The 22,822-nt window shown below is 38.7% G+C and overlaps 3 protein-coding genes across 6 annotated transcripts; 2 read left to right on the forward strand and 1 right to left on the reverse strand.

Annotated features, from left to right (window-relative positions):
• The first annotated feature begins 1,067 nt into the window (after positions 1 to 1,067).
• LOC134456218 (proteolipid protein 2-like) lies at positions 1,068 to 5,874 on the forward strand. The gene is made up of 5 exons (XM_063207605.1): positions 1,068 to 1,222; positions 2,156 to 2,314; positions 4,326 to 4,427; positions 5,371 to 5,474; positions 5,632 to 5,874. The coding sequence occupies exons 1-4, from the start codon at positions 1,109 to 1,111 to the stop codon at positions 5,455 to 5,457; spliced, it is 462 nt and encodes a 153-aa protein (XP_063063675.1). The 5' UTR covers positions 1,068 to 1,108; the 3' UTR covers positions 5,458 to 5,474; positions 5,632 to 5,874.
• A 2,751-nt stretch (positions 5,875 to 8,625) lies between these two features.
• LOC134456219 (proteolipid protein 2-like) lies at positions 8,626 to 11,117 on the reverse strand. The gene is made up of 4 exons (XM_063207606.1): positions 10,843 to 11,117; positions 10,157 to 10,309; positions 9,319 to 9,411; positions 8,626 to 9,034 (listed from the first exon to the last, which is right to left on the reverse strand). The coding sequence occupies exons 1-4, from the start codon at positions 10,915 to 10,917 to the stop codon at positions 8,924 to 8,926; spliced, it is 432 nt and encodes a 143-aa protein (XP_063063676.1). The 5' UTR covers positions 10,918 to 11,117; the 3' UTR covers positions 8,626 to 8,923.
• A 4,079-nt stretch (positions 11,118 to 15,196) lies between these two features.
• On the forward strand, positions 15,197 to 19,384 carry LOC134456220 (uncharacterized). 4 transcript variants are annotated; one of them, XM_063207607.1, is made up of 8 exons: positions 15,197 to 15,294; positions 15,838 to 15,885; positions 15,994 to 16,011; positions 17,091 to 17,117; positions 17,250 to 17,294; positions 17,458 to 17,730; positions 18,140 to 18,262; positions 18,355 to 19,384. In XM_063207607.1, the coding sequence occupies exons 1-8, from the start codon at positions 15,234 to 15,236 to the stop codon at positions 18,405 to 18,407; spliced, it is 648 nt and encodes a 215-aa protein (XP_063063677.1). In that variant the 5' UTR covers positions 15,197 to 15,233; the 3' UTR covers positions 18,408 to 19,384. The 4 variants fall into 4 exon arrangements, with proteins under 4 accessions (XP_063063677.1, XP_063063678.1, XP_063063679.1 ...); XM_063207608.1 differs by having other exon boundaries at positions 18,358 to 19,384; XM_063207609.1 differs by having other exon boundaries at positions 17,091 to 17,105.
• The last annotated feature ends 3,438 nt before the right edge of the window (positions 19,385 to 22,822 follow it).

Raw genomic sequence — 22,822 nt, forward strand, 5'->3', positions numbered from 1 at the left:
AGTGTAATACCGTTTTTTTGCCACATATGAACGGTCCAGGGAGGCGCTATTTCACACATTGCAAAATGCAAAGGCAGAAATCAGATATGTTCTCTAAAAGGTGAGGGGGACGGATCCAGGTGAATGAAAATCTGGGTACGTCATGTCCCCCCCGTCCCCCCCGCTATCTGCGCCCATGCCTTCCTGGTTCGCAAACATGCAACTCATCTCGTAAATTATACCTTATTATATTATATTATATTATATTAATTATATTATATTATATTATATTATTTATTTTTCTCCCTGGCTTCCTCGGAAAAATAATGCACGTCACGCTACTGGATATCACCATACAGTACAGCAATCATTACTTACAGTACAACTACAATAAACAAATACGTCTGTAGGAGGTGTACGTCTGTTGGTGGCCCAAGAGTAGATAACCTCGCTGTCTTGCTATCATGCTATCACTTTAGATGGTTTTACTTCAGTCATACTTACATTCATACAGTACAGTTATAGTCTTGTTTTGATCAATGCTGAAAGAAAGTTGTCAGACTTGCTGTAATAGCGCAACAGATAAGTGTCAACATACTCATTGACTTTGGTATGCGAGCCAGAAATTTGGCAAACATGTTCACTCTTTCAGATATGGTGTGCTTGCATACCAAAGTGAATTATTTTTGGCTTTATCTGCTCCACTAAAAGTTCATGCATATCTTACAACCCCTAACATGGCCTCTGCTTCTGTCAGTATGTTGTTACCACAGTGAGGCCCTCATAAACGGTATTTGGTGTTTACATTTTAACTGTGTGTAACAATTTCAATGTAGTGGTAATGCAGTAATTGTGTCTGCCCTTAACACAACTCCTTTCTTCTTTGTTAAGAAACTTTTTCCAGCATTATATCTGGTCGTGGTCGGTTGTGTTGAGAGGAACAGAATCTAGGGCATGCAGCGCCTGACAAGGTGGTTTATTTGAAGAAGGCCTGTGCCACATCCTACCACCAGAATGTTCCACTCCTGCTCGAAAACAAACGAACAGCCACCATAGAAGCGGGGTGGGTTGGAGGTGAAACTACAGGGACATTTTCTTTACAGCCAACTGTAACTACTACTGACTAGAAATGTCAGACGCAGAGGAAACAACAACAGCAGCAACTGTGGATATGGCCTCTAGCATGACCACAGCCACCAATTACTTACAGACGCGCAAAGGCATGGTAATGGCAGGAGAAATGGTAAGGCCAACAAAACGTAACATTATACAAAGTACCTGTCAGAGAGGAAAGGATGGGCTCATGTGGGGTTGTTACCACTGACCTATATAGGTTGTTAATGTTACACATCCTAACTTATTGGACCACATAGTCCACATATCCTCACTTACAGTAAAACTTGCTGTATTGTGCTGTATTGTATTGCTTATCTAAACTATTCTGAGAATCATTTGGTATTATTGTTGACCTGTTAAAGGGGTATGCCACTATTTTGGTGCTTAATACAGTTAAAGTTGTTGGCCGGGGTTTATAAAGGTGATAAAGTGTCTTATTTTTCATGTTAAGCGTTGTCTTGCTTTAAGACAAGTTAAAAGAGGGAATATGTCGCTAAGCTAGTGAAAGTCAATGGATCCATTGACTTCCACTAGCTTAGCGACATATTCCATCTTTTGACTTGTCTTAAAGCAAGACAACGGCTTACATGAAAAATAAGACATTTTAACACCCTTATAAACTCTGGCCAACGATTTTAACTGTATTAAGCCCCAAAATACTGGCATACCCCTTTAAGACACAGCGTTATACATTTGCGGTTTCCAGAATGACAATGACCAAGTCACAGTGCATTACTAAAGGCCCTGTGTGATGTCATAGTATTGTAGTACTATGGTAGTTAACTTTTCAATGTCTATTGTGTCACTGGAGGTACGGCGTGCATTACGGGGCTACACTGTACACTGTGAAACCATTCATACTCTAAAACAGGCGTTGTATTCAACACTCTCAGTGTTCATTTAACAAAGAGTTGAATGCTAAATCAACTGGGATCATATATCGTCAAAATAGTACTGAAATAACACTGCATTTTTACTACTGTGTACCTGTAGGCTACATGTAGTGAAACATCACACTGATGGTATGCGACATACTATAACTTGTCTGATTTGTCTTTAGCTTCTCTGCATGTTGTCTATCATTGGCAAGACTGTTCCAGTCAATGTGAGTTGCAACATCCATGTGCCTATTGCACAGATTGTGTTTGGCACTTTGATGCTAAGTGGCTTTGCTAAAGGCTTGGACAAGACATCCTTTCAGGCCCACTGGCTGTTTTGTGTGAGTATGTTTTAATACAAATGCTGCATCTGTATTAATTGAACGCGTACAGTGTATTGATGTGCTTTTGAAACATAACTTACAGTTGAGGACGATATTATTAGCCCCCCTCCTGAAATTAGACATTTCTCTTGATTTCTCAGTAATAATGACCATTATTAACCGTTTCTGTTATTCTGGAAACAAATACACTGATGGAGATAATGTTCAATGAGTTGAATTTGGATTTTTCTATTGTTACGATGAGTTTAAACAAAAAAGGGCAAAAATGACATGGACAAAATTATTAGCCCCCTGATCATTAATAGTCAATATGGCGCCATTTATGAACCAAAACTGACAACAGGCTCTGATAAGTTGCTACCTAGGTTGGCACATGCCCCACTAGGGATTTTGGCCCATTTCTTCACTGCAAAGTGTTCTAGCTGGTCCAAATCGCATGGATGCTGAGCATAGACATTAACCACAGACTGTCAGTGGGATTGAGGACTGGACTATGAGCGGGTGATTCCAATATCATGGTGTTAATGTCCTTGAAGAACCTCTGAACTAATCTAAATGTATGCTTTGGGTTATAATGTTGTTGGAAGACCCAGCAATCCAGATTCAGCAGACTCCCTGTGTCTGAGGCTGAATAACAGACTAAACGTGATGCCCTTCCACTATGTGTAACTGTGGAAACTGCTTAGCCTCGTTAGACCAAAGAAGCATTGGACTCCTGCCTAGATGATTGTTATTGACCTGGCCTCACCTGGAGGCCCCCCCCCCCCCCCCCCAAGAAAGACAGTTGTTGCTTGTCATCATAATTGGGCTATGGGGCCATCATCACAGAAGAACCCCTTTACTAAAGGCAGTGCATATCAGAGTGTTATTGAGCTTTGCCTGTGAACATTTGAAAGTCAAAAATGAGTTTTGAACGTCTCTGCTTTCATCTGATGATATTCAATTGCACCTGCTTTGATGCATGAATTCTGCTTCTGTCAGGTGAAGAAAGGGATAGGCCTTGAATTGTTATAAGATGGTTTCCACAATTAAACATGGTGGATGCATCATTCTAAGGCAGCCTCGGCCACAGGAAACCTTGTTTGGGTGTACGGCACCATAAAAACTGAAAATTATGATAGAATGTGGAAAGTGACCTTGCAAAACTATGCTCATAGAGGGAGCTAAGATCTTCACTGGATCTTTCAATACGATAATAACCCAAAACTTGCATCCAAAATAGTTCAAATGTTCTTCAAGGATACTAAAACCATGGTCATGGAGTGGTTCAGACCTCAATCCTTCAGATAGTATTTGAAGAGTGCTGAAAATGAATGTCCATCCTCAACATCCATGCAATTTGGACCAGCTTAACTATTTGCAATGAAAAAACTGGGTAAAAAAAACCCTGGTAGGACATGTGCCAACATAGTTAACAACTAATTAAAGTGCCTGTTGTCAATTTCTGTTCATAAATGGCACTGTATTGACTATTAATGATAAGGGGGCTAATAATTTTGTCCTTGCCATTTTTACACTTTTTTGTTTAAACTCATTGTGGAAAAGTGAAAAATGGAAAAGTTGTTTAAACTAATTGTGGAAAAGTGCAAAATGGAAAAGTCCAAATTTAACTTATTGGAAACTATCTCCATGGTGTATTTGTTTCCAGAATAACATACATTTATTAATAATGATCATTCTCAATGATCAATGAAGAGATATGTCTAATTTCAGGAGGGGGGCTAATAATATCGTCCTCAACTGTATCTGCTAGCACAACTCATGTGAAAGAGGTTATACACAGTGACCTTGTATGAAGCCTAATGGGACTTAAAAAAGGTTATGAAGGTTATGAATAGGTTTTGCAACATAATTGGCTGTTCATTTAGATTCACTAGCCTACTTTAATAACAACACAGGGTATTTTGGTTCCTTCTTTCCTTGATCAAAACCTTACCCTCTACTGTCCTTTCAGGACCTCCTCAGGGCTGTGAAAGGGTCAGTCTCATGGTCTCTTTTGTGCTTTCAGGACCTCATCAGGGTTGTGAATGGGTCAGTCATGCTCCTGGTGACTTCAGGCCAATGCTTTGTTGCGATCGCTAGCACGGTTCCCTCACTCCTAGCAGGGGAGGTAAGAACTGGTGTGCACATGCATGCTTACACTATTTGCTGTAATCATTAATTGAACTCTTAGTAAAGAGATGCTTCACCAATTCTGCTAATTTCACACCTCCCCTTGAGCTAAATGAGTTTCACCATTCTCCTGTATTTTCAGCCGTTCTCTGAGTCTGGCAATGCAACTTCTACCTCCAAGCTCGCAAAAATTTGGAGCTGGTCCCATAAGACCCAGGGATAATAGCTAACTTGGAACTAGCAGTAGCACGACCAGAGAATGGCTGGAAGAGCAAGAGAAAAGTAAATTATTTAACTCAAAAGGAGATGTAAAATTATCTTATTTTCAGGGCAATGACCAGACTCTGTGTAATGTTGTAGTAGGCTTGGCAGTAAGGTGTACTCATAGTGCATCAACCCGCAGGTGGAACGGTGCACATCATCATGCTACCTTTTCTCATAAATGTGAAGATAAAAAAAAACGAACCAATTAAAAAATTCAGCGAGCCATTTTTGGGACCAAAACAGAGTATTAATAATCACACTTCACATTTACATCGAATGCTGTTGTCATGTCGCGTATGTGGCATATGATTCAGAAGAGCAGGGGCCAACTCTCGTCCTAACCTAAACAAGCCATAGGCCTATCGACTATCTGCTACCTGTTATTTTATATACATTTAAGTGACCACAAGCTTACGACTAAGCAGAATTACAAGCTGTAAGGACAGACATAGCTAAATAGGCCTATAGGACAACTTTATATCACCAGTCAAAGCGGCTAGTACGTTTTCTTTTTCTTATCACCCAAAAGGAACTGGGTAGCCCCAGGAATTTGTAGCCCAGTTCCACCCCTTCCAAATTCCCTAAAAACTGGTGTAGGAATACAGTACTGATCAATTAACAGTAGTCACTAAGCACATGCTGTTGGAAGCATTCCAATCTTTCTTTCTGTCTTTCAGATATTGGGATTGTGTGCGGGTGGCTTATTTGCTTATGATACTTTCTTAGTGTTCTCTATGATAAAGAGTACACCTGCCCACCCCTGACCCAGAGCTAACGAGAGGTAAGCATTACTGAATAGTAATTGTCCATTACATATGCTAGAAGCTTCTTTAAAAAAAGGACATGTCCAGTATTTACAGTAGCAGATTTAGCCCCTTTTTGAGTTATGCATTGAAGTAGTCCTAACCAAATTTTTGATGTTTGCTGCACTCACCAAGTTGTGTGTTCAGGGAAGCTGACAGATCGGGGACAAAGGGGGCACTTGTCCCGGGCCCAGGGAGAGAGGGCCCCAGAAGTGGATCCTCATTACATATGTATAGGGCTTGGGGCCCTTTCAGATGTCTTTGTCCCGGGTCCAGCCAAAGCTATCAGCGGCCCTGGATGTGTTAACCGGCATTCCCAGCGAAATATGTATTGTCATGTATTATTTGGCATTTTGTGAATGAAAGATAAAATACTCGTAAAATGCTAAATAAAACACAACAGAAGCCATAGTCTACCAATGAACACCACTTGGAGGGTTGCACATTCTTGAAAACAAATTTTTGGGGTGGTTTTAAGAATAGATATGGACATGCCCATAGACGGCCACTCTACAATTGGTTGAGACAAAATCCATATTAACCAAATAATGGAAACAGCAGCGAACATCAGACAGTTGGTGAGGACCACTCTATTCCATTGCAGACAACTCAGAAAAAGGGATAAATGTGTTAAATAGTGAACATATCCCTTGTCTTCTGATTATTACTCACATTGGTTGTGTATTTACAAGTAAATTGTAACAATAACAATAATAGTGGTAATAGTAATAATATTAGTTGCATTAAGTGATTCAGAGAGCTCAGCTGAATGTCTTCTTTGAGCTTGAAAGAAAGCTCAGGCTCAAAGAGGATGCCCAAGCTAAACTCTTCAGATAACATGAGCTGGATGCATGAGAATTTAAAGTTCAAAACAGACATTTTGAGAGCAAGATAATTCGTAATAACCATAATGTAAAACGTAATCTCGGCACAAATAATACCCTCTAATGATATGCGTTTCTTTTGCAGAGCATACCTAATATGACACGACAATCTCCATAGAAAGAAGAAGAGAAAAAACCCTCATGGAACTAAAAGAACGAGCCATTGTAGAACTGAAAGTCGAATGGTATCTCATACTAGTTGAAAAACATACTAGTTGAAAAAAGTGTTAACTGTGTTTGGAAACATGCACATAACTGTGAAATAGTTCACAATGGGTTTCCCTATACCTGTATTTTATTTCCCACTGTTATTTAGTTTTCAGTTTTCCTTTGAGTCTGTCTCTTGTTCCAGTTAGAATTAGAACACTGTCTTTTCTCACCACCACAAATAAGAATGTGTCTGTCAAAAGATTATTGAACAATTTCCACCGTTTTGACACTTTAATAGAAGACAAAGTACTGTATATGATATGTTAATTGATGCTCGTTGAGGGCCTTCACTAAGGGAGTGCTCTCAATTGACAACTGTGATTGAGGCCAGGTCATGTGACCTCTACTTAAGCCTCACCTGACAATAATAAAGAATCTCTGCTCATTTCACCCCAAAACCTGTGTTGGTGCCTGCTCCTTGTGTCTTAGTCTCCAGTTGAGTTCAGTTCTTAACAAGATATATCACCATACAGTACAGCAATCATTACTTACAGTACAACTACAATAAACAAATACGTCTGTAGGAGGTGTACGTCTGTTGGTGGCCCAAGAGTAGATAACCTCGCTGTCTTGCTATCATGCTATCACTTTAGATGGTTTTACTTCAGTCATACTTACATTCATACAGTACAGTTATAGTCTTGTTTTGATCAATGCTGAAAGAAAGTTGTCAGACTTGCTGCCAAAAACAAATGAACTACTAACTATTAAACATGAAATTATTACATTATGTGAAATATCATTGTGAACAGCTAACTAAATAGCGCAACAGATAAGTGTCAACATACTCATTGACTTTGGTATGCGAGCCAGAAATTTGGCAAACATGTTCACTCTTTCAGATATGGTGTGTTGGCCACACAAATATCTAAGATGGCCGTCATTTTTCAAGATAACCACCATATCCACTTGTAAATAAGGCCAAACAATAGTTTACTTAATGCATATGTAATGTAGCACAAATGTCGATTAGAATCCATTTTTTTTTAAGAGTGGCATTGGCCTCAGTAAAATCCAAGATGGCTGCCGTTTCCAAGATGGCCACCATCTCCACTTGTAGATAAGGCAAAGGTCAGTTCACTTTATGATTCGAACATAACATTTGTCACAAATATTCATTAGAATCCGCTCTTTCAAAAAGATTGTTGGCCATGACAACACCCTTTGCCAATCCCCCCTCCCCTTTTTTTTGAAAGAGTGCATTCTAATGAACATTCATGCTTGCATACCAAAGTGAATTATTTTTGGCTTTATCTGCTCCACTAAAAGTTCATGCATATCTTACAACCCCTAACATGGCCTCTGCTTCTGTCAGTATGTTGTTACCACAGTGAGGCCCTCATAAACGGTATTTGGTGTTTACATTTTAACTGTGTGTAACAATTTCAATGTAGTGGTAATGCAGTAATTGTGTCTGCCCTTAACACAACTCCTTTCTTCTTTGTTAAGAAACTTTTTCCAACATTATATCTGGTCGTGGTCGGTTGTGTTGAGAGGAACAGAATCTAGGGCATGCAGCGCCTGACAAGGTGGTTTATTTGAAGAAGGCCTGTGCCACATCCTACAACCAGAATGTTCCACTCCTGCTCGAAAACAAATGAACAGCCACACACCACAAAAGCGGGGTGGGTTGGAGGTGAAACTACAGGGACATTTTCAATAACTTTAGCAAGGTAGGCCTGTGACAGAGACACAGCTGTTTAAATCCTGTGGTCTAACGTTGCCAGGGCTGTGCAGAGTACAGTAAATGACAGCATACGCTGCTGGCCCCCATCTGGTTCATGAGTGGCTGATTAAGAGATGAGATTACTCCGACAGCTTCAAAACAATGCCACATGAAAATCACAAATGAGTAAAATAAAATAAATAAAGTGTAACAAATGACCAAGAAGAATGGAAGAATTTATTTTAGAGATTTTTCCATTCAGTGTACACATTTCCTCTGTCCTTTAGACCGTGTGTGTGTGTGTGAGAGAGAGAGAGAGAGAGAGAGAGAGAGAGAGAGAGAGTGTGTGTGTGTGTGTGTGTGTGTGTGTGTGTGTGTGTGTGTGTGTGTGTGTGTGTGTGTGTAACACAAGTACGCACACTTAACCTTTAAGTTAACACACACAGACAAGGGAAAATACAAAAACACTTAATTAATAAAAAATATGTCATACATCACATTAGACTCACCCACACCAACTGAAAGCCTGCCAAACATACAGCAAACACACAAGTTCACAAGTAGCCCTATATTTACATCTTAACTAAATAGTATTCTCATTATGCAAAAAAAGAAACAATGTCAGACAAAGTGAAAGCTGTGGAATAGCCTAAATGTTGAAGAAGTTCTAGGCAATGATTTGTCCGCCATTTTGTTCTGAGTTATTTCTTGGCCTTATAGTGGTAAAGACTAGCCAAGCATCATAACCAAACAGGACTCCAGCAGGAATTATAAGGATCTGAGGGGAAAAGGACAGGCATACTGTAATGAGTATTTTTTTTAGATTTTCCTCAATTTTCCAGAAATAACAAATGCACTCTCTTCTTGACGATGTTGTTTTTTAATAGAGCATACCTATGTAGATTATTACAGGTATTGAGATTAATTCAAGATTAAAAATCTTCACAGAAATGGGCAATCAACATTTAGGCCCATAGGCGACTTAAATAGTGTTTTGAGTTCAGCAAGTTGAGCATTTGGTTTGGTGTCTGCAGGTAAGGACAAGCTGAGGCCTTTGCTTACCTCTGCCAACACAGAAGCACCGTGTGAGTGTATCAAGCACACCATGGCTGTGATCAGGACAAATGGGCATGCAGTCAAACTTCGTAAGAAATCCTAAAATGCACAAGACTGATTAAAAAGAGGAAATAACAGAGGCCCAGAGATTTGAGCAAATATAAAAAAAGCCTCTAATGCAACATGGCAGATCTGTTTAAAATCACATCAGCTATACGTGTTGTGGTCATATTGGCTTCATCAGGGCATGAATGCATCTGAGAACATAATGGACAAGGCTTGAACCGGAGTGTTGTCGAGGCAGATGACCATTTCCAAAACATTGAACATTTTAGAAAAAGAAGTCTGGTTGTTGAGGGTATTTTCACATCTAATCTGACAGCAAAAGAACTCAGTTCCGTTTTTGTTCACACTGCGAGTTATCAAGAAAGCAAAGATGTGAAACATGCACCTCAGTTCTATTTTTTTGTTCACACCATCTATGCTCAAGCCGCATGGAACGTTTGAAAAAAGTTTTAGGCCATGCTCAAGATGCATGGAGCGCTTGCAACATGTTTCCTGCAACAGAAACGGGGTGCACTGAACTCACTGTCGTGCTCATTGGTCTACAGTATGGCAGCAGGATGGGAGATTCAATGTGCCGAGAGAACACAGTTACTGGTCTGAGTAGAAACACCCTGACAATTGATGCTAATGTGGAAAAGTCAGAGATGTGGATGTGCCCCATCCAGCAAAGATGAAAATAAATGATAGAATTTTTCTCTTGATACAAGTCAGGGTTATAAAGAGTAACGCACATCCACACAAGAGAGAGAATATACAGAGTAGGCTAGGCTATACTTACAGACCAAGGCCAGTGAACTCCTCCAAAATTCTTGTCCATCCCCGTCGCAAATAAAACCAAATAGAATATTGCCAAGACCATCTCACAAATCGGAACTCCAATATAACATCCTGTAGTTGCGACTTTGCAGATCAGAGCAATTAAGCAAATGACCTAATGCAAATATGCAGAAACAAGAACACATTCATTTCAACCATGAGGTTATTGTCATAAAATGGATAATGTTTTCCCACAGACATTCAAAAGACAAAAAGTTGTGGTAACACTTTATTTTAGGGATACATCTATTAGCACTAATACATACAATGTTAATGCCTGCATAAATAACTTGTAAGGCATGTACTAAGCAAATGCTAAGGCATACTAGGTCCTTACTAAGGTTAAATTGGTAATAAATCCCTTATTGTGTATGAATAAGACATTTGCGAATACATGCCTAACAAATGTTTGATTTTGCTTTGTACATGCCTTACAAGTTACTTATAAAAGAACATTGTAGGCTATGTATTAGTGCTAATAGATGTATCCCTAAAATAAAGTGTTACCAAAGTTGTTTTATTGTAATGCCTACATTCGACACAGCTTATGACTGTATCAGCAACAACACTGCGAAATGAATTATACCAGTAGGCTAGTATTTCATATTTATTGTATGCGATTGTGTGGAGAAAGAAAGTTGCACTTACTATTTCACCTGCCATGACCATTCCTTTTCTTGTCATTAAGTACCCTGATCCTTGTGCTATCTCTGAGTCAGCCATTCTTAACTCTCTTTTCCTCAAAAAGACAACCTGCAGTTAAATAGCCCCCAATCTAATCAGCTTCCCTCCCAAAAAATGTAACAATTGAAATAAAGGCGAGAATGAAAATGAAACTAGGGGTACTGTACGTCTACTTCAGGTGCTCTCATGAGCAACGGAAATAAGCCTGGAAAGGATGTGAGGCACAGGATAGGATGTTGCAACATGTGCAAACATGCGCACGTAGAGACTGGAAATGATACGAGGTGAAGCAAAGTCAAAGTCAAAGTCAAAGTAAACTTTATTAAGTTATCTCAGAGGGAAAATTTAAGTGGTGAAGTTGTGTTTATGCAGACAACATTTAAGACCATGTAGACAAAACCTAAGAAACAGATGAAATAAAACATAAATAAAAGACGATGAAGATGAAATCAAGTAGCCTACCTCCTCCATGCCTCTCTGGTTCTTTTACACACAACTGCTGCATACCAGACACAGCGCCATACCAGCGTGCACGCGCGTGCACACACACACACACACACACACACACACACACACACACACACACACACACACACACACACACACACACACACACACACACACTGTCAAGTCTTTGCTGAGAACTGTGTCTTTCATTTACCATTCTGATTGCAGAGAGAACGAATGACCTGCTGAACCTAGCTGAATCTTGCCTGGTTTGATAGAACAGATCTCATACTACAAAGCGGATTCCAAAAAAGTTGGGACACTTGGTATTTTGTGAATAAAATCAAAATGCTGGCATTTTCAAAACATTCAATCCATGCATAAGATGCAAAATGGCACAAGGTCAACATAGGAACAGTTAAAATGAGGGAAAAGCATTGTTTTGAGGGAAATATGTGGTCATTTAAAATTTGACCCATGCAACAAATCTCAAAAAAGTTGGGACATGGCCAAAAACTGATGTAATAGTTGAATAATTCTAAAAATAACACAAGGAGGAATATTTTGAAAGGAACTATATTGACTGCCAACATGAATGCACAAATAAAATACCACCACAGAGAGGTTGTGGCACTCAGTAGCGAAGATTTTGAGGGACTAATTACTGATCTATTACACAGAAAGATTGAATTATCAAAATTGCAGGCATATAAGGCCTATTTCTGTAATGTAGAGTTCTGTAAAATCATTGCACGAGTTATGAGATCATGACATACCCATCGTCGATAAGCAAACTATGACACTCCAACAATGACAGCTGTTGAAAAAATGACCATAAACACAACACTTGATTAAGGCACATGATACAGACATTAAACAGTGTTGCAAGTGGCAAAGCTCATTCTAGATGGACATAGGAGACATGTGAAACTGTCCTCTTATTACAGAATGGAAAATATTTCATTCTTTTTTAAAATCATGGAGTCATGCACCCTCCAGGTTATGAAGAAAATGAATACTTCAGCTTGATTTAGTGGTCAGTCTGAAAGACAGCATATATGATGGTAAAGGAGTGCAGAGATGCCTTGGTTATGGTCTTTTTTACTCATGTAGAGCATTAAAATGAGGGCTGAATGAAATATTCAGACTTTAAACAGCATACATAGCTACCAAGGCATGATATTTTGGAGTACAGCCTTAAGATATTGCCCCACAATGATGGCAAATTTCAATCTCTACTATGTTCCAACAGTGTGGTTTCATCATAAGAGTAAACAGGTGACAAAATTGTTTTCTTGCAGTCAGGATATGCCACATATTAAGCATAACAAGAAGGTAAACAAGTCGAAGAACACACCTATCAGTTGAGCTGCTGAAACCATGTCTCGCATATCAAAATATCTATTTTTTAAATAAAATCATGCCATCAGTCAAAGTATTTAAATGTTAAGTCTCCTCCCTTGTGTTGTGTTTAGTCTTATCCAACATAAAAAGCATTTTATTGGCCCTGTCCCAACTTTTTTGGAATTTGTTGCAAGGGTGAAATTTTAAATGATCACATAATTACCCCAAAACAATCATTCTGCTTGACTTTAACAACTGATATGTTGTCTATACACAATGCTCTACCTTATTGACATATTGAATGTTTTGAAAATGCCAGCATTTTTATTTTATTCACAAAATACCAAGTGTCCCAACTTTTTTGGAATCCGCTTTGTACACTGTTCGAATTCAACGCTGTCACTGCCACCTGTAAATCCTTCTTTTTTGCAAGTAATCTACATTTGACCAACCCCTGTTAACCCTTATGTTGTGTTCGGGTCATTTTTGACCCGTTTTCAAGTTTTAGTGTGAAAAAAACCCATCAAAAATCCTCATCAAAAATCCTCAGTCGCAATCATTTCAACACAAAAAAAATATGTTTTATCATTTTAGTAAATTTTAAAGGTCCAAAAAAAAAAAAGTTACATCTGTGGTTTTCGGGGGTCAAAATTGACCCGGTATAGATTTTTGGTTGTTTTATGCATTTCTGAAAAGCTGTTGGTTGCCCTTTGTCTTCAGTTTGGTGATTTATGGTGAGGAAAATATATTTCTTGCCTGAACTTTTTTTTTGCCAGCTTTTTGATATTACAAATCCAATATGGCCGCCGGACAGTCCCATACACTACAATATGTCATATCTCCTGTTGTGAAAGGAGTACAGATGTATTTCTGGTGTCTACTCATATGTTTTCATGGTCAGGGAATCCATTTCTGCATTATATAATGAGATTTTGTGCACATTTGTTTGCAAAATACATTTTTGCACATTATTTTTTCCAAAAAACGTATCAAAAATTCAAAATGGCACCCAAACCTGTAGAACTGGTCTTATACTTTCCATAAAGTTGATGTGGCAATGACATAATGGTCCATGTTCATGGCATAGGGGATTCAGATGAATAGTGTGATTTTTTTCATGTTCATTGAGGTGTTCATTTCCAATACCTTTGCATTAGATTGGCGGAATAGCTGTGACTCTGACAGAATTGTTATTTTGTATATTTACCACACTAAAATCATATAAATATTGAAAAACACCAAGTCAACATATTTAAACATTAATTTTATGCACTGTAAAACTAATTTAGTTGACATTTGGTCTTTATCCTGCTATAAATCTCTTTGGGTTGGTTTGGACCCGAACACCACAAATGCCACTCTTGATGATATTTTTTAATATTAGAGAAAAACTAATAAAATAAATTTGGGGATTGTTGTACTCTCATATCAGCTGTAATACATGGACAACATAATCACTAATTGTATCACTTTGGGAGGTATTAATAGTGAATTTATGCAGATTTTGATAGTTTTGGTCATCAAAAACGATTTGCATAATGTAAGATAAAAGATCTTTAAAGTCAAAAAGATGAATACATCAAGTAATATTTCCATGAATATGAATACATACCAAGTTAGCCATGAGATGAAAAACAATATTTGATGATAACTAGTGTTTTTAGGTATTTTATAGCTGAGTTTTGTTATCACGGGTCAAAAATGACCCGAACACCACAGTGTATGCAGCTTATGAACACAACACAAGGGTTAAACATGCGTTACAATCAATTACCACTTTCCCTAGGTAACCTGAGAAGAAGAGGTCTATCTGCAGAAGCTGGCTGCGATATTCAAAATCACCACGGGATGGAGAAATGGCAAAGTTTTCAAAGCTTAGGCCCTACCTTATTTTTGAAATGGCCATGATTTGACAAATGACTGACTGCACTAATTCCTTAAGTTGATTTACAATGATTGCATGTTATAGGCCATGATGTGAACATAACATTTGAGTGCTGGTAAAGTTGTGGCATGCTTGCCATCATGATATTATAACAAACTTAACCCCCTCTCCCTGATTAATCAGTAGGCCTAATTCACAATTTTCTGGCTCAAAATTGAATTTATGGAAACAACTGTCATAATCGAAAGCTGTGTAAAGCTGCACTGTTTGCTCTGTTCAGTTTTGTTCTACTTTGTGGACCTTTCTTCAATCACAACCCTGTGTTTGTGCCCTACAGCCGATTGTAGAGCTAGTGTGTTTGTGTTTGTGGTAATGGGTGCTGCTTTTCAGTGCGTGTGCAACCCCAGTTAGACTGATGAGACCACTGATGAGAGACCATGAGACGACACTTCAAACAGTTCTGTCACATTCAAAGCCTGAAGTTTCACCAATCTGTCTACCAAGACTGCCCACTGTGGCATGGCTTGTGCAACTAAAGCAAAATAAGCAAAAGAGGAAGTGGACCTATGATGACAGTTTCTTGTCAACGTTTATCATTTTTCCCTCCTCCTTAGCTCTTTTGACTCACTGTATGATTAATTGCGTAACTACATGAATATATTGTAGAAAGACGTTGAAAATGTGTACAAATGGTTGTTTTACAATTGTTTTGATGTGGACACTTTGGTCATCTTCTACGAGTAAGTGCTGATCTCATGATTTTTAAGCCTCCACTTCGCATAATCTAATCTAGTGTAGTCTCATAGACCGATAGGTACTGTTCACTCCTCAGGGTTTAAAAGTGAGAGATGTCAAAAGTAAAAATAAAAGTAAAAAACAAAAACGTCCACTCTCCTTAGCACAGGAAACATAACTGATCTACAAGTACTGTTCATCATCTGATTCTCTGCAGGGTGCATGCATATTTTTTTCTTTTTTTCTTTTTAAGGTTTTAGTTTAGTCACAACACAGTCTACTGTATCTACCTTAATAGGTACAGTGGAATAACTGGTGTAACAGCCATGTATTATCATGTACTGGTGCTGTCCTGTAGTATTTACACCATGAATGTACAGTACTTCTACTTTTACTCTTGACACCTCTGTTTAAAAGTGATACATCTGAAATGGCATATCCATAGTTTTCCACATCTGAAGTAGTACATCACCTTGCAATTTCATAGTTCACTGAAATGTAGGCTATACTGTGATAGATATTAACATATTGGCTTTTCATTCAAATAGATTGTCAGGAGGAGATCTTTCCCACGGAAGGCTATTACGATAATTTTGGTCTGTGTCTGCCTCTTTACCCTTATGTCAATTGTCATTAGTTTCAAATAGGCTCAAATAATTGTCAAGATCAATGATAAACCTTTTAATGTTTGTGTTTATTTCCAGATGACATTTTCGATGCAGGTGAGTCAGTATTGCATTTCCTCTGCGTAGCATTTAGAAGGCCACACAGACCACTAAGTTATTTTCTCATTATACTCTCCAAAGGAGATTTCGAATAATTCATGGTTGTTGCTGTGTGTGGTGTTTTGTTTTCTCCTCATCCTGCAGGGGTCATTGAAATGTATGATTATTACTGTGTATATCACTAAAAGAAAGATCAGGAAAAATGAACAGTCAATCACTAATCAAGCCCACATACTGTATAGGCTTCAGTGACGGTTGCTACTGTACAATGCCAGCTACGTGTATTCAGGGCTGGCCTGGTCATCTGGCATATGGGGCATTTTTTTCGGTGGGCAGACAGTCCTCAGGGGTCAGTGATTTTGTAACCTCCGCCATGGTGGTTATGTTTTTGTTCGCGCTGGTCTGTCTGTCTGTCTGTCTGTCTGTCTGTCTGTCAGCAGGATAATTCAAAAAGGAACAAGTGATAACAGGTGATCGGGGTCACAATCCGGGTCCAGGAATTATTTAAAAAGAATCTTTACCATTGCAGGATAGGGCGAATTTTGACATTCCAGTTTCTAACTCCATAAAAAACAAGACAGAAAGGCTTGAAAAAAATGAGGGTGTAACATAGACAAATGTTCTATCAAACAGCTTCCTTGGCGTAGGTCTAGATTTGTTTTGTTTTGTCCTTTAGAGACCAGGGGTCCGTATCTTGATATAGTCTTTGCTATCGTCGTTAGCAAAGTCCTTCGTAAGAGTGACTCAACTCTCTCTCGACAGCGACGCTCACCACTAAATCCAAGGGAACGGTAAGACGGTCTTAAGACGGTCTTAAGACGGTTAGCAACGACAAGAATCGAGAAACGGACCCCAGTTCACTATTTAGATGGGCCGTCCCATTGGTGGTCTGGTGTTTAGGGTTATGAGGGGCCTTTGGCCTATGCCAAAAAAGCCTGCCTTTTTTTGGTCCCATTTCAGCTCTGTGTAAGAGCAAATGAATAAGTTGGGGTTTTTTGTTTTAGTTTGTTCAGTTTGAATAATTTTCCTCATCATTTCATATTTTGTGTGTTTTTGCTCATTTTATTTTATTTCAGATGATGATGCTTCAGGTGATTATGCGTGTATGTAGACACAACTACTGTATGTAATGTAGAAGAGAGCTGAGAGATGCAGCTCATACTAAGTAATCAAAATAAAAATAATCAAGTTTGCTTCTAGAAATGAAAGCCAAATGTCAAATATCATCCTTCTAGGTTCCAGTGGAGACGAGGCTCCTTACAATCATCAAGAGGATGAAGGTCTGTAGACTATGTGATTTACACAACTTCTTGTTCAAATAATTTCCTTCACAGCCACACTTAGTATGTTCCTTACTCAATTGACCCACTTAATAAAAGGAATCAATTCTGAATCAATTTAAACCAATACGAAATATCAACACACTTTTCTTGTGCATTTCAGGTATCCTAAAGCCCAAAATCAGAGTGGCAAGATGGATGGATAGCGATGAGGACATCCTGGTTGGATGTTTCCATGATCGTCATCAAGACGGACATTTCCTATTGCATGTAGATACCGAGGCAGAATCCACTGTGTATCGCTCAGGCGTCACGGTGGAGGCAGGCATCATCTTCAATGTCTCCGTTACCCCGCCTGTTACTTTCACTTGTTCCCTCATCATGCCACATCTTTACGGAGATCATTTAAGTGACCATCACAGTATCTCACAATATGGTGAGTTAATACAGAGCAGTGTCACATCGTGATGATGTGCAGTTTATACACAGTGCATCATGTAGGGATAGAGTTATGCTGTGGTTTCCAAACCGGGGGTCGGAAATCCTAAGTGGGAGGTTGTGGGGGAACTGCGGGAGGTTCACAGAGAGAAGGGAGGGCTTGGATAAAACCCATACACATGTATAGTACATATCTATGATAAAAGCATGAAAAACAACAATATTGACTTGTGTATGGTTAATAGATATATACTTTTCCTGTATTCCAAATTCAAATTTAGCAATATTAATGGACAAAAACTGTCTGCCTTTTGGAATGACAATCAGAGGGTTACGAGGGTCACCACGTAAAATAGTTTGGGAACCACTTAAGTGGCCTAGTTGATGTTTTTAATCTCCATCCACAGGTTCAGAGCTGGAGATGCCCTCAGTGTCTCTCTATTACAAGGTGTTTTCAGGATTCATTGGAGTTGTTCTCATCGGCATGACCTTGGTGGTCATAGCAATGACCTTCAAAGGCAAACCAACAGGTGATTGGCTACAAATCAAGGTTTATGCTTTTTCCGAATCAGCCTTAAATTAGTTATGGTATGTAGCATGTCAAATGTTTTGTTGTTTTAAGCAGGGACGGACAAAACATCAGAAACCAACGTCTATGAGAATACCGCAGTATAATCCTGGATGGAGAACATTCCCAGAAGACCCTCTTCAATTCATGGCAGGGGTGTCAAACTCAAATTCACAGATTTTCAAAATTAATCAAAATCAAAATCTGAGATGAAGTCGCGGGCTGAATTCAATCTTTACTCAAAAACGCACAGAATTCGTGCATACACAAACACATTTAATAGGTTAAAGGTTATCGCAAATAACACAAATACTCCTTCCCATCCTATATGTATATGTGTAGGCCTATGTGGTGCTACCTGGGGAAACTTATAATTCTTGTGATGCACACAATCTTGGGTCAACTTATGTCAACGTATGTGGGTCAACTTCACATTTGAAATGATTTCAAGGGCGACATAAAATGACTTTGCGGGCCGCGTTTAGACACTGAGAAACAGGGAACAGACAATTTTAGCTCCTCAGTACAGGAATAAGAGATTTCAGTGCATTGTTTGACTGCATTGTACGTGCATATTACTAAAAATATGAAATGTAAAATAATAATAATAATAATAAACAGATAACATTGTTTCATAAATGAAATCTTGTGCGTTAGCTGAACACTGTTCCAATGAGCAAGCAAATGCACACCAACAGTGCACCCTGAAAGTGAGCAGAAACTGAAACAGAGATTTTTGTTGTTGCAGAAGTTGTTTTTTTATACAATGTTTGTGGTTTAGTTGCTTACTTGGCAAGAAAGGCACAGGCATGAGGTGAACATTTTCAGAAGTGGTTTTTCCAGACTCACAGTGCCCAGAAGTGACTTCTCTTTTATACCTTAAAGGTACACTGTGTGATTTTTAGCTGTTTACAGTATTTCCAGAATTCATGCTACCCATTCACTAATGTTACCTTTTTCATGAATACTTACCACCACCATCAAATTCTAAGTATTCATTATGACTAGAAAAATTTCACTTTTCATACATGAAAAGGTAGATCTTCTCCATGGTCCGCCATTTGGAATTTCCAGAAATATCAATTTTTAGCTGCAAAAATGACTGTACTTGGGCCATACTAGAAAATGTTAGTTTATTACTTAGTAAACTTTCATGAAAAGATCAAATTTGGCAATAGCCTAGGCAGCCCAGTGTCAATGAGCAGCATAGTTGCAGTACCTTTTTTGACCATTTCCTGCACAGTGTACCTTAAAAATAATTAACGTTTTACCAGATATGAGGAACAATGACACCATGGTCGATGTGTATAATGGAATGAATACTTGCCATTTCATAAAAGGTAATTCCAGGGTTCTGTGGCTACATGTTAATGCCAATGATGTATTGTACACAAGAAATATAGCATTGAGGGTACCACAAGATACAGAATACCACTAACAACAACAGAGTAACTGAATAGCACATTTATAATGGAGAGGAATGGGAAAGAGTAGATTGTACCAGGGGCATGTGAAGGTTGCTGATGCCCAGTCATGGTAACATCTCATTGCCACAAAAGAGCCAAATGTGGCAAATTAATTCTCTTAAGAACCATGCGTTTCATCAGATCACACAGGTTTCAGGAAAGATCACTCATGCACAGACAACACTTCACAATCATATCATCATTGAACAGTTTATTGAATGGAACACATCCCTGTATATGAACTTCATTGAATTTCAGAAAGCATTTCACTGCTTAGACCGGACAATTATGGTAGCTTATTGAACACTATGGAATCCCCACCAAGATCATGAACATAATCAACAATTCATATAACGGCATCTACTGAAGAGTCATGCATGCAGGTCAACTGTCCCAGATTTTTGACGTCAAGACGGGCGTCATGTCAAGCAAGGATGTCTTCCTCTTCCTCCTCACCATTGATTGGGTAATGAGGGAAACAACAGAAAGGAAGAAAATACAGTGGACGTTGTGGGAGGAACTGGATGATCAGGATTTTGCCGACGATATGGTTCTACTCTGTCACACACACACACACACACACACACACACACACACACACACACACACACACACATGCACACACACACACACACACACACACACACACACACACACACACACACACACACACACACACACAAAATAGCTCTTTTCCAAAATGGGATATATCCATTTTATAGAATGCTGGGAAATTGACATTTTTGTATTGGGCATTCCATTGAAATGCATCGCAAAATACATTTTTATAGAAGTTTTAAAGTATGTTCTCAAAACATTTCAATGGCAAGAATTCACACATAGATGATAGGACCTCTTACCATTCAATTCCAATAATAAAATGCAAAAAGTCAAAAATGGTGTATATAGCGTTTTGGAAAAGAGCTCTTCAAATACTGAGTATTTAACATTGGTGAGTGACAGTGATGGACCAGTGATAACCAGTACAATAAGTGATAGAGTAATAAATAACAATTTAACATTTAGCATTGAACATTGAACATTTAACATGTAGGAGAAGAATAAAAGACAATAACAATAATACTAGAAAGCCAAGACAGCCTGCATGTTGATTGCGATATTCAACATGACCACTGGATGGAGAAATATTCTTGTACTTGAGTCTTAGAAGACAAGTTCTTAATAAAGTTCCCGCCTTTCAAAGGCTTGACAGCAAATTGCACAGTTTGTTTATATTTTATTTTGTATTGATTTATTTTGAAACATCCACACTAAGGGCGTTTTCACACTTGGTCCCTTTCACACATTTAAGCGATCTCAGACCAGTGACTCAAGCATTTTCTGCATATGTGAATAGGGTCATTTCAAGGTATTTGGGGGCCCTAGGCAAAGGGGACATTCACCTGCCAGTGGGAATACAAGTAGAAGAGGCGACTCCAGGTTCAGCTGGGGCCCCAAGTGAAATGACAGAGGAGTGAACATTTGAACGAAATTTGCCACTTCTGTTGCAAAGTGTGAGCTACCAACCTTGGGGGCCCCTAGTGGCTGCCTGCCTAGCCTGGTGACAAGATGCGATTCTGGGTAGAAAGTAGAATTGAATACTCGTACAGACACCTAACTGTAATGTCTAACTGGCTGCACACAGTATCTTCTAAAAAAATCCATTTATCATTTATTTAGGGCTAATGGTTAAAGGGGGAAGATTGGAGGTTGTAGGTTTGAATCCCACCCTTACCTCTCCCTACACATCCATCCAATGCTGAACTGTCTTTGAGCAAGGCACCTTACCTCATATTTCCCCAGGGACTCTAACATACCCTGTAAATAACTGGAGGTCACTTTTAGATAGAGGGGTCAGCTAAGTGCAATGCAGTGTAATGCAATGCAATTATGACTGCCTTTGGTTTTTCTTCTCTTCAAACTATTGTGGAGGACTGCCCCTCGAAGGGAACTTCAATAAGAGTGCCATTGCACTTTTCAGAATTTAGAGAAAGCTGTCATTGATTTGACAACTTTGAATGCATCACAAAATGTTGTGACAAAAACTTAACATAATCATACATTACAACAGTGTGTAGAACAGTGCTTAAAAAAGCTAAAGCGTAAATTTTGTCATTGTACACATTCTATTGTTGGTTGTTGGGTGTAATGTACTTCATGCAGTTCTGTCTGGCTGAGCACAGAGACTGAAACAATACATGGAGTTTTCTCCTAGTTGTAGTTCACTTTTTGCAGTTCAGTCTAGCACATTTTAGCACATTTTTCTAACACATTTCTGACACGTTAAAAGCCTTAATATTCTTCCAGGAACCCAGTTTTGCTCTTGCTACCCACCATGGCATGCCTTGTGCTGTGCTAATAATGTAAAAGAGGAAGGAAATTGAGTTGCAGTTTCATGCAAAAGTGTAGACGGTTCTCCTCAACAAATAAGTCTTTCGAGTTGAACTGTGAAATATATTGCTGCATCACAATGTGTACAATTCTGCCAGTGGAACACTGTAGTCATTGAAAAGAGGTTGCAACATTACAGAGGGTTTAGTAATACAACAGGGTTTGGTGATTGCACCTTGGACATCTGTAATACACATTTATAACAGGATCCTAAACCTTTAAAAGGGTTTTGAGAATGTGTATGAATGGTTGTTTGATAATTATTTTCATATGGACATTTTGGTCACCTACTACAAGTAAGTACTGATTTCATGACTTTTTAAGCACTATACATGGACATACAGTTAATTCACCAATTAACTTGATCAACAAATTGTATGGAATTGTTAACTTCCACTTCACTGTCATTTCCATTGACCATCGCCTCATGTGATGCATAAGATATTGTTTAGTCCTCAGGCTATGCTATGCTTCAGAGGATTCTATGCTTCAGAGGATTACCATTGTGCTGAACTTATTGCTTTGCTTTTCTTTCTAAACAGATTGCGAGGATAGCTTTGACCTGGCCGGTTAGTTTCTGCACCACATCACTTAAGAATCTATCAATAGCTTCAAATAATTGATTGTAAAAATGTTTGTCCATTCCAGAACATTTTTATGTTATC

The sequence above is a fragment of the Engraulis encrasicolus genome, chromosome 10, assembly GCF_034702125.1.
Source record: "Engraulis encrasicolus isolate BLACKSEA-1 chromosome 10, IST_EnEncr_1.0, whole genome shotgun sequence".
NCBI lineage: Eukaryota > Metazoa > Chordata > Actinopteri > Clupeiformes > Engraulidae > Engraulis > Engraulis encrasicolus.